Raw genomic sequence first — 13,135 nt, forward strand, 5'->3', positions numbered from 1 at the left:
GAGCTGAGTCCTTTCAGGGAAATCTCGCTTCGGCCTGCCCCTGCCAGAGACCTTGTGAAAACTGTGAATGTATATTTATGTGCCCAGCCCTACAAGGTCTGCGTATGAGATCCCTTGGCCTATTGATGGGAGATCAAAGGGAAGAACAGGTTACCATAGTCAAAAGGCTCTCACGGTTCACCAAGGACCTGGGATTTGACGGAGAATGAGGACCTGTGAACGAGGGTGCACAATAAGCTGTTCTAGCTACGATGCAATCACATGGTGAATTGTAAGCCTGGCCCTCTGTTAAAAAAAAGTCAAAATTTAAAGTTTACCTGATGACTTTAAGCATTTAGTAATAGGCTCCCTAACCATACAATACCAGTAGCAATACATAACACGAACCTCCAACTTGAAGAGTAGCATTCCTGCTGTACACGACCCCAGCCTGGTTGGATGCGCTACACCAATAGACTCCTGAATCCCGAGGTGCAACCCTGAGGAACAGCAGAGCTCCCGTCGGCAGCAGCACACGACTGGCCGAGGGGCTCACTAAGAGTCCATCCTTGTACCACTGTATGTTACCGTCGTCCGCGGCACAACCCAGGGTTGCCGGCTCATTACGGTACAAGTTGAGGTCTACAGGGTGTTCTGTGAAACGTGGCAGTTGGGTACCTGGAAGAAATAGATATATTTTACAAAACATGATCAGAGGATGAAGCCGGGTCACCTGGTAGACTGAGGCTGCAACAGAGCAAAGAGTCTGGGACTGTACTAGGGATAACTTATTAGCCTATTCTGTTAAAATCCTGTCAGATTGACAATAGTTTTACTAGCTCAAAAGTATGGATAGCCTAGCCCCTTTCGCTAAGTTAGGGCTTCCATACCAATTATCTCATTAAACTTGAACATAAGTTAACCAAGGACAAAAAAGGTTCCAAAAGGGTATGTAAGCACTACTTGCCCTGTTATCTCCTATACTTACCTACCTATGCCAGGATAGTTAAAAAGTGTTCAAGCTCTAATATGGCAAAATGTGAATGGCCATAGGCTTAATAATTTAGTAGGCCTACCTGTAAGTTACCATTGACAAAAAGAATTAAATATAGACCGTCAGCTGTGCTGCAGTTACCATAGCTTCTGGCGCACACCGCTTGGAGCGCCATGTATTTACGGCGTACACGCTACGTAAACTACAGCGGTGTGCGCCGGAACCTATGGTAACCATGGTAACCGCAGCACGGCTGACAGTCTATATTTAATTCTTTTTGTCTATGAAGTTACTTTTCACATTCAGACAAAAATACTTGTATCCCAAACCTTTCTTTTATTGGGAATATAGGTTAAGTATTGCCAGAAGGCCAACTTTCCTTTGTACAAAAATTGTGGCCTGTCAACTATGGCCAGCTCCTCAGATTAGGTAGGCCTTTTAAGCCTATATGGGACAACACAAAAACGTCTAGGGCTATAGCTAATTAACAGTGCTCGTAGTAGGCCTAGTACTGGGAATAAATTCATTTCAAAACCAATATCTAAATCTGGTAAACTCTCAGGGCTGACACTAGGCATAAGTTATTAACTTAACAATAGGTCGGACACCCTAACTCCTGGAGCGTTTGATGGTGGTGGATCAAAAAGAAAAAACCCGAAACCCGACTGCATTGGTGGGCCGACATCACTACACAAATCCACTTCGTTGCCAAAATCTTGTCCGGAAATATCAAATATATCACTTAAGCTATCGTCGCCTAAATATTTCTTCATCCCTAGGATAAATACTTTCACGATTCGGCATTGTTTAATGTTTACTTACACTTACAGTGGTTGAGCGGAGTGTGAAACAAGCAACAGGTTGTTTGTAAACAAACAGTAAAAACCAAAACAAAACAAAACAAAAACACCTGACTGCTGAGTGCTGACTCCCACTACAACCTTTTTCCGAGTCGTCTCGTCAACAAAAAAAAATTATGCTTTTCAACAGCTGACTTGATGAACGATGATCGATCGCTGCAGAGATGTCGTTGGGAATATTGGAAAACGAAATGTACCACTTGAAAGAGTACGCTTCCCCGAACGCAATACTAATAGAAAAATACATATTTTTTTCTTTTTTAAGCCTATGGCCAGGCTATGCTTTTTTAAATCCATGCAGTCCCAAGGTACACTAAATGTGGTTGCTACCTGTATGTTAATATGTTACGGTATTTTTAAGTTTTCAAACTAGAGTTAAAGTTACTCTTTCTTCTTCTTCAATAACTACTTTTAGCGCGGCAAATTCAAACTACACTCAAACGTGCCTACGCGCCTGTGGGACTTAAGGTGTTTATGAATTATTACCAAAGTTAGGACAGCACTTTTTGTCCGGAGTTGTAAACTCCACCCTAACTTAACACTAGACTCAAACATATGCTGAAAACTTAAACGGCAATGATTTTATGATAGGAGTTCTATGTTTCTGACTCTATAGGTAGGATTTAAGGGTGTCACATGAGATTTATATTGTATCAGGGTTCGTTAATTGCATCTTTGTAAGTTACTTGGCTCAGCATCTTTATTGCTAGGGTGAACATGTAGGGGAGGTGTTTTAGTTTTACTAGGGGGTAGGGGGTACTAGACTAGACATATTGTCTGGTATAGGGATAAGACTACTTCCAGGGACAGATTAACTTTATATCAGCTGTTGTTGTTATCAGTGTCGAGCGTCTACAAAATTGTCTTTTATTTGTCTTTTAGGTTATTATCAAGGTTATGTGTCTATCTGATTTTGCATAACAGAAAGGACTTGAGTGCATATCAAACAATTGAGTGAGAAAAAAGTAAGTAAAAGCAGCAGCTAGCTACTTTTCGTGCTATAATCATCGATCTCTATAATACAAATTGAGTGTGAGTGTGGCAAAAGTAAGTAAAAGCAGCAGCTAGCTACTTTGCGTGCTATAATCATCGATCTCTATAATACAATTGAGCGTGAGTGTGGCGAAAGTAAGTAAAATCAGCAGCTAGCTACTTTGCGTGCTATAATCATCGATCTCTATAATACAATTGAGCGTGAGTGTGGCAAAAGTAAGTAAAAGCAGCAGCTAGCTACTTTGCGTGCTATAATCAGTGCAAGGAAGCCCATTTTATCAGATAACTGTAGGAAAACTATTATGTCACAAGAAAAATACTCCATGCCCAAGAAATCGAAATTCATAAACCACACCCAAAACCCACCAGTCACAAAAAATAGGTTCGTAAAATCCACAAAGAGGCTAATAAACACCCAAAATCATAAAACGTCCCACGACGAACCCCTTAATTACGCCCCCATTGTGACTTTTGGGTTGAGCTCGCCCGTATGGAACGCCCTAAATATATATTCTCCAAAATTGTGTGAAGAGTGTTATTGTATTCACCCCTTTCCCGACCTCACCCAACTATAGACCACCCACCACGGGTGTTTTGTCCAGTAATTGATACATAAGCTATTAATCATCTTTCAGACCCATACCCTTCACAATCGAATTCCTATAGTAATCAACTCAATAGAAGAGTTAAATTTTATTTGGTTTGAAAAGCTAAAATAAGTTTTTTTGTGTCTTCATCGGGGTTGGAACGTAAAAGGGATGGAAGCAGCAATTTGTTAAAGAAGATTTTAGTAGTCACGTTTTTACGATGTTGTTTACAAATGTGTACCCGTATATTAAGATCTCAAACTTTCCATTAATTATGTGAGAATACCAGTAGATTTGTACAATTTCGGACTAGGGAATCTTGGTACAATTTCCCGGAGTCGGTCACAAGTAAAGAGCGGTGGACGAACCTATTTAATTTACCTTCAATTTTGTGATCGAGTTATTTATACTAATATTAAATTATTTACAGATTCTTTCATTTGCAAGGTTGTAGGTACTTAAGGTTGAGTTTGAGTTAATTGACATAAGAGCTCATTTTTTTACTCAAAACATTTCACGCGATTTTATGAAACTTAGTTTCAAAACCCATCCAAGGCCCCAGGGATAGATTCCCACCGAGGTGGATTTCGAGCAGGTGATGTAAAAGGCAGGACCATTCCCACAGATCATTTACACAATTCACGGCTGTCGGGCTGTCGCTGCCCCAAAACCCAATTTGGGGGGGGGGGGGTTGCCGGTGACACCTAGGGGCTTTTATTCTGAGGGTTCAATTGGATGGTCAAGGTATTGTAAAGGCAACGTTATTATGAAAAAGTTTATTACTAATCTATCTTGAGCACGTGTATTCTCAAAACATGTAACATAGGTGTATCAAAGCAAAAGTATGAAAAAAATGCTTGGATATCTTAAAGTTGGGCATATATTTCAGGATCTTATGAATTTTCCTAATTTTTCAAAGTTAATCACATTTTCCGATAAATATTTTAAAATTCTTAAACTTCTTAAATTGATCAAATATTAAACATTTCTCAAATCAGATTTCTGCACAAGAAAACTGCTAAAGGTAGGGCCTAAAATAAGGCGGTTCAAATGTTGCTAGTGTTTGTGGTTAACGAACTCTAGTGTCAACTTCAAATAACATTGAAAATAGGTCATTATAATAAAACAGATTAGTGGTTAAAATAATTGCGTTAGTTGCAAACTTATTCTTAATTATATTTTAGCTTTTGATTACTATAGTATAATAAATTAAAAAAATATTGTACCTGAGGACCGAGCTTTGATCGGGGAACTTAATTAGTATACTCTGATCTTGTTAAATCTAAAAGTAATATAAATATTCAAATACGGGTTTCATGCATTCCAAAAAGTAATAATAATTCCGTGTTGCTTTTGAATTTGAAAAACAGTTTCAAAATCAAACATAAGCTTAGTTCATTGCCAATGCAAGTATTTTTATCCTGTAATAATTATGAATAATGGAAATACACGCGTCAATAAAAAACACATATTCAGTATGACTGATAAATGGATTCCTCTACGAACAGCAGTCTTATAGATTGAGTTGTATTCCTAGCCTTATATAAGATTACCTCTACGACTTTTAGGACATCAGGTTTTCTCATTCAAAAACACCTTTTGAAACTAAGTACAGTATCAATTGACCTCAATCCAACAACAGAAAATGTTAAAATTGGTTAAAAACGTAGGAAGTTCCAGGAATCCCCTTAACTCAATTAAGGGTATAAGGGGATATACACACTTGATTATTTGTTTGTAATTTTTTCAGGCTAGAATTGTTATATTCATAGAATTGGTTTTATATTCACCTCAATTATTTTCCTAAATCACAATTTATTTGCTCATAATTTTTTCTAAAAAAAAGCACAACAAAACTAGAAGTAAACACGTCATTTTCCGGACTGTCAATCGTTTAGACCTTCAATCTAACACTCGTTACACTGTAATAACAGACAACAATGCTGCAATTGTCCTAAAACCCATTGAACCGTTTAATCCAACTGGTCATGTGAATTGCATCCGATTTAACACCTTTACAACAATGGATTGAATGTTTTCCGGAAGTGGTTGATGATTGCCTGACAGTTTAGTTAACTGGGGCTTGTCAATAAAAGTAGTATTGTTCACAAAAATACTAGAATTTGAACTATAGTAGAAATAATATCCTCAAATCTATGGACACCTCTGAAACTGACTACAACCATTGATTCCTCTATTAATGTATACATCAAATTCATAGGCCCATGTTGCATATTGTTTAACCAAGATAGTTAAAGGAACTTTCCACTTACGGAGTGTGACAAGTTTTAAGTAACATTTAATTTTTTTTTTCATTTCATAGTAGTTGGTGGAGACACATATGCTGCTATAGTATACATTTCAGTTTAATATGATTTAACACTTAATTGATGTATATAAAAAAATACATGTATGGCACTCTTTTGGATAACTCAATGGAAGCACATGACAAAAACATATCCTGTGATAGAAGAAAATTATTTGATAACTAAAATACAAACAAATAATGAATCTTAATTCATCTAAAATTATGAATTGCCAAAAGAAGCTGTATAATTGAAATTAAATATTTATCTCAGGCGGAAATATATAGCCTTATTGTATTTTATCATTGTATCAATTTGTGTAAACAAGGCATAAACATATAAACTAGAAACTCTTGGAAAAACTTACCAAATGCAAATCCAAATTGAACCAAGATCACGAGCGTATACATTGTACCTTCACTTTTGTCCAGAAAACTAAATTAAATATCTATTGCACATTAAAATAACACTTTATATAGTAACAACTAAACCATCACTCATTTCATAAAATGCAGGAACATAGCACAGAGTAAGTCATACACAACCCAAGTGAAACTCCTGACGGTTCTATACAAACTGAAACTGAAGCAACAATACAAAAAGTCACGTGTTCAGTGGAGGGGGTGTTACTTCCCCTACCGCTCCTTCCCCTCCAAAAATGTCCATTGTTGTCAAAAACTCCCCTAGCAACCTTGAATTGGTTTCTAGCGAAAGTCTGAATATTTAGTGAGCAGTAAACTTTATTCAGGAACGTTGGGACAAGGTTTTAGGGTGTTTGTTTTTTCTAGTTTTTTTCGTCAGGGTGACTGCGCCCTGAATAGTTAACTTTCGTCAGAACTGGAGTAAAAAATATGGGAAGCCGCACTTTCTGACTTCCCGATGTTTTTGGTAGATGTAAAGTAAAAATCAAATTATTTTTTGGCCTCGTCAACGAATTGACTATAGATTCCCCTCTATCCTCTCGACAAGTCAACTTCAGTCTTTTTCTGTTCAAAACACATCTTCGACCATTTGGTAATTACACGTTTGCTCTATACATAAAATAAACCTTTTGTTAATACATTTTACATAGGCTAACCAAATTTAACATTTATGAAACTTTAGGATGTAACATTAGCTTAATAAATTGAACATGGCAAATTTTTGAACTTGAACGACAACACATTGCTTCGTATATGAAAAATATCGTGAAGTGCAGGTCCTACATTGAAAAAGCTACTACAGGTTCAAATTTGGTACGAATAAACAACAAAAAACTATACAATTTTTAAGTTGGCAAATTTCTAAAATGGAAAAAATCGCTTAGATCACAAATACGCAGTATGCATTCAGTTTGGAATTTGAATAACGCCGTAGTAGTTAAGTAGATCTTCATCGTATGATTTTTTGTGAGTCTCGCAGTGTTTTTGTCTACGATTTCCTAGCAGTTTCAATGAGATTCCAATTTATCCTTGTACAAAGATACCAAATATGTTCTCAGCTATTAGTTTATATTACTATACACGGTACAATAGCTCGGTTGGAAATACAATTTTTTAATACTATGCCTACATTATAATTGTCTATGCTTCCTACAAAGATCGCTGAAGATTTCAATTAATCACAAACAAAGAGATAATTACGTATACTCCCTTATACTCTGTCCGAAGTTGTAATATTTACTTCAATGGGTACGACATAATATCCGGAATTAAAAATATTTTATGAATGCCACATCATATATGTCGGAGCTTCCAAATAATAAAGCTACAACGAAAAACAAATACAGTACGAACATTGATCTTGCCCGATGTATTGTGCAAATACATTTTTTTTTGTCCTAGAATGCTAGGCACGAGCCTGGGATTGTTTATCACATTACTTCAGGCTAGACCTAGGGGTTGCGGAATTATCACATTGATAAAATCCATTGGTGATTTGGCGGATTTGAATCCGTGATCTCGAGGACCGAAGTCCCGCGCTCTAACCCTTAGACCAGCTCGCTCCCCAACATTGTATTGTGCAAATACAATGACCGTCTGAAATATGTTCTGTGAAAGGAATGTTTGTAATATAACCAGCTGGGTATCTAAAGTGGTTATATTGAGCATAGTAATTATTTTTAAGGGTTCCAAAATCCTAGCTATCCATCAACAATGGACTTTTAATAAATTGATGACGATAAGAAATAGCTGATTTTAGTCAAAAACTCTTCTGTCCATCCTTTCTTTCAACGTCGTTCACTATCTTCTTTCCCCTGGCACGTGGAATCAAAATTTTACTAGAAAAAAAAAACACAGCTGAACAGCTGATATTAGTAACTTAGTTACACCATAGATAAAACATACTCCCTTTTGTTGGTTAGTCTATGGTTACACAGACTAATTTACGTTCTACACTCATTTAGCGTTCACATTTAGCTTCAAATACCCACCTAGGTGACGTTACTGTTTAAAAAGTAACGCAAATAATACTAAATGTTTGTGAATGCAACATTATGTCATTTTTCAAAATCCTCAATGGCTTCACGTAATTGTACAACAACAAAAATGTTGATAAAAAATCTGAAGCACACTTGAAAACGATACGCCTCCTCAAGGACGTGGACGGTTTTTACAGGCTAAAGAAACTCTGGAAGCCAAAGGACGAGGGGTGCAAAAAGCAACAAAAGGAAAGTTTGGGTTCGAGCATCTGCCCTTTGTACCTTTGTCGCCGGTTTGACAATGAGGCGGGTTGCGGCGAGTTAACACTCCAGCGATTGCATTATCCTCTTCAGATCCTTCAGGACAGAAGACGGAAGATTGATACCAAGTCAATATCCATGGTACAGATGTCAACGGCGCCAGGTGGCGGGACAATGGAAGGAGACGTTACGCTGGGGTCAAGTACTTAAGACTGTCCTCCAGAAGTATACAAAGTTGAAATAATGCAAACATGTTTTGGTAGATAAAACATGCTACGTTTATATCTTAAAATAACTGTTGATCATTGTTTTTAAGAGGTTGACGGCCACATTTAATGGATCACTATGTTTGAAAAGTTAAACTAAATAAAATATTAACTGAATAAAACAACTTTTCTTCGTCACCTAACATAGTTTTAAAACCTTTAATAGCCAGCTATGTCTCAATTACTGCTTATAAAGAGCTGTAGACGCCTTCGGATTATTGAGTAATCTAAGAAAAAAATGTAAATACCTGATTACAAACCATCCAAAGACGACGTAGCCAGTTTACTACACTGTATATAAAGAAAGTAGTGGTTTTGTCCACATTTTTAAGTTTAAGTTTAGGGCAGAAGTAACCGTTTTGGGTCTCTCTGAACCCAAAATAGTAGTGTGAACAAGGCTACAGACTACACAATGCGATGCACTCTTTACTTAGGTACTTTGGGGTTCTTTCTCTTCAAAGTGTTTTTCTAACTTTATAAAATTTTGATTTTATCAGTACCTATATCTCATTAAAATCGATGAATACGGATTCACAGGATTTTCACAAAAACGGATTCAACTATTTTGATCAACATTTAGTACATTATGGCCATTTTAACTGTAACGAAATAGTACAACCTCAATGCTGCAAGAAAAGGTAAAAATATTGCAATTTTTGTTCAATCCCACATAAAGAATCATAAATACTCCTACCGCTTTTCCATGATAAGTATTGTTGTCAAGATAATGGGAGAAACTATATGTCAGAATGCCAGTATTGTTTTTTATGAACAAGTTTTAAGCAAATGCGAAACTATTCTGCATTTTATCATCGAATACGATAGTTATTGCAATAAGTTGCTGTAAACTGTCAAATGATGTCTAGAATGAGTCTTCATGGATGTACTGTCAATGCAGCACTAGTAGGCATTTCCTGTCTGATAAAACATGAAGCTGGCTGGCGCCCTGCGAGTGATATACAGAGGAGGCTACATACCAACGACCATCTGGAGTTTCTGATAAGAAACATTCTACACATTGTTGCCATTTCGTTACCATGGTTGCCATAACTTGCTGCTGGAAATATTGGGACTTTTTTAATTTAAAAACTAATAAGTCTCCAATGGTATTCAATCGAGGAAATTTCTCCCCAATTATTACGTATACCTTCTTTTTCGACATTTCTTTTTCCACGTATAAAAAAATGCGGTGATTTTTCAGCAAAAAACATATATTTAAAAAAAAACTTGAATAAAATAGTACTGTATTAACTAACAAAATGTAGCTCTTTCTGTGCTTCCCAACGGACCAAAAAAACATCAAATAAGATGGTATTTAATTAAAGCTATTAACAATGTATAAACGAATTTTACTACAGACACTCTGCCACTGTTTGGGTAGCCTACTGAAGTAGACATCCCATCTGTATGGACCAGCTGTAGCTAAATTTTGTTATTAAAAACTAAGTCAATTGAGCCGTTCATAGAGTGGATTCGATATGTCCTTAAAACTTCGTGGATATAATAGGTTAGATAACGCAAAAGATGGTTTAATACAGTTGATTACATGACCTTTACATTGGCTTGGTTAAACATTTTGTGTGTCCAAAATAAATCAGAATTTTATGCCAGCACATTCAATTCTGCGTACATTTCTATTAAAAACTTCAAGAGAGAATTGAATGTCTGGTTAAATATCCATAATGAGCATAGATATAAATAATCAATGGATAGAGAAAAAAAATTGAATATAGAACTGTCAGCCATGCTGCGGTTACCATAGGTTCTGTCGCACACCACTGGGAGCGTAGTTACGGCGTACGCGCTACGTAACTACACGGCGCTCCCAGCGGTGTGCGGCAGAACCTATGGTAACCACAGCATGGCTGACTGTATAAATTTAGTTTTTTTTTACTATGGTCAAAGATTGTACCATTGATTTCTTATCCTCATAGAACAACCGTAGCCAATTTTATTGTTAGTTCTGGCCGGTGTACTAGAGGTCGGGTTTTGTTTACAATTTGTTTATTGTTATTTGTTATTAACGACTTAGCCTATCTAATATTTTTATTATTTTAAATATGATTTGTACTAAGTTCATGATTATTACAGTACATTCCCCTATTGTGATTTAAAGCAGTACTGTAGCCTACCGGCCTATCACGAGCATTAGCTTACAAAACCCTCTACCAGTAAGCTGTGATTTTAAACTTACACTTTGTAACCTGTACCAAGGTCAATGACTATAAATGTAAAAAATGTCATGATTGCGCAATATTAAAGACCCCTTCCCTTTAGTATCCCGGATAAACGAGGTTCTACTTTACAATGTAAACACTGAAACACTGTCAAGTATTGTAGCCTATGCTACTTTAATTGTGTTTTAATGAGGTCCAACCCCGACCTATATAGACTGGTGCTGGTTCTGAACCTCGACTTAGAGAAATTCCTGCAAACCTAACCTCTATATAACGAACCTCATTTTAACGAAATCCTTGGTATAACGAATACTCAGTTCGGTCCCTTCAGATTCGTTATACTGAGGTTGGACTGTATACACTTTTGTTGGTTTCAAAATGGCGTCCATATGAATTTTTATAGCTTAAATTACTGAAACATGTCTAATTACATGCAAAATTTCAAACTTTTATTTAGCATTCAATATTTCTATAACACAATACCAAGCTCAAAGAGATTGACTAAAGGAATAGCTGATACATCGCGATTAGCAGTCGTAAAATAAGGCTTTATGAGGTACAAAAAGACTATTTTGCCTCTTGTGTGCAGCTTTTTTATAAATGGAAACTTTTTCCCAGAAGGAAAGGCTACTGAGACATAACGAAAATGTGTTGATGGCACTGATGGAAGTTCTTCAAAAAAACTTTTTATTTATGGCACATCTAATGCTTAAGTGGAACATCTATGTCAACTCTTCAATTCTTAATTTTAAATTGATCAGCCTTGACCCCTTTAATATTTTTTATATCTAATAATTGGGATGATTTGTAATATCTCAAATTTTTGACACAAATCAATCTGCTTGTCAATCTTAGTATTACCTTTGACTATTAATACAACAACTTCTGTATCCAATAGTCAATGGTATTACATACAACTTTCCAACCATCGAATCTCAAATAGTATTAAATGCAAGAAGAATTATACTTACTTACTTTCCGTGTCCGGAAAAAAACACCAGCTCAGTTGGATATTATTTTTCCAATAATCTGCCACATATATGGCTTCGTCATTTGCCTCCTTAAGATCGAGCCAGGAGCATGTTCTGTACAAATCTGGACAAACTAGTAGATGTTCATGGTCCTGAGGGGCCCCACATGTGCAGTTTGGTTCTCCTTCATAGTACCCCCACCTCATGAGGTTTACTTTGCACCTCGAGACCCCACTTCGCAATCTATTTAGGGTCCTCCATGTGGGGTAAGGCAGGTGACAGCCTGCAGGGAGTTCCTCTCTGAGTTCTACTGGTGGCTGTTGAGCCTCCTGCCTCCATAGCTGAAGCCTTAATACTTCCGGTGTTACTGAATGTATCTCAGTGGTTTTGAGGAAACTCTTTCTTGACCGGAGTCTAGAGGGCTGCTGTTGATGCCCATATAGTGGATGACGGTGGTCGGTCACTTGCTTCTGTCGTTCTACTGCGGCTGCCACGTTTCTTCTTATATATGGTGGAGCTACCCCAATGAGAGGGTATATACTGTCCACTGGGGTTGGTTTTAAGCATCCTGACACGGCCCTTGCAGTTTCGTTGATGGCTATGTTTACCTGCTTTGCATGGACAGAGTTTCTCCATACGGTACACCAAGCAAGATAAATTATGATTGACATTTTTATGCGGCAATAAGTAAACAGTCCCTACCGTATAGAACGGGAAAGAGCTCATTCATACTCTGCATATCACACACTTTACATTATTGAGTCGAATGCGTGAAATTTCGGTAAATGATTCTTATTGATTGGAAGATGGATTTATTATATTTCACGATGGATTTTTAACGTCCCATACTTCGACAGGGTGAAAATTTTATTGATTTGTGGCCCCTTTGTCTCCTTAGAGAAAAGAGGCTCCAAAAATTCTGCACTACGTTATTCTACCGTAATACAGAGCTGTAAATGAGCTGTAGAGGGTGGGTAAACTTATATTCCGAAGCTTAAATCCTACCTAACCATGACTCAAGTGGTTGGGTTTCACACTATATAAAGGAAACAGAAACGAATAACCTTGCGAGAACGTTGTCTTCACAAATCCATAAAATTGTTTTTCCTGTTTGTTAAATTATATTCTTTTACCATTATATTAACACACATCAATTTCCAGAGTCATAATACGGAAAATATTTTAATTTTTGTATCTTTGTGGCCATGAGAGCATAATTTAAGTTAACACCCGTAGTGGTGTCGGTAATGTAGATGGTAATGGTGGTACTGGTAAATGTATGTAGTTGTATGTACATTCGCTAGATGTCTCGCATTATACTCGCTAATTATGATAATGAA

At 36.8% G+C, this 13,135-nt stretch overlaps 1 protein-coding gene across 1 annotated transcript in view; it reads right to left on the reverse strand.

Moving 5' to 3' along the window:
- LOC129003469 (protein sax-3-like) overlaps positions 1-12,466 on the reverse strand; it is a 28,405-nt gene extending 15,939 nt beyond the window's left edge. The window contains exons 1-2 of the mRNA XM_054431767.1: positions 11,800-12,466; positions 388-657 (exon numbers count right to left, since the gene is read on the reverse strand). Coding sequence (XP_054287742.1) covers positions 388-657; positions 11,800-12,466 — 937 coding nt within the window. The remainder of the gene's footprint in view (positions 1-387; positions 658-11,799) is intronic.
- Positions 12,467-13,135: the final 669 nt, after the last annotated feature.

Source organism: Macrosteles quadrilineatus, unplaced genomic scaffold (genome assembly GCF_028750875.1).
Source record: "Macrosteles quadrilineatus isolate MER2022 unplaced genomic scaffold, UCM_ALF_1.0 Scaffold_1__1_contigs__length_201487025, whole genome shotgun sequence".
Taxonomy (NCBI): domain Eukaryota; kingdom Metazoa; phylum Arthropoda; class Insecta; order Hemiptera; family Cicadellidae; genus Macrosteles; species Macrosteles quadrilineatus.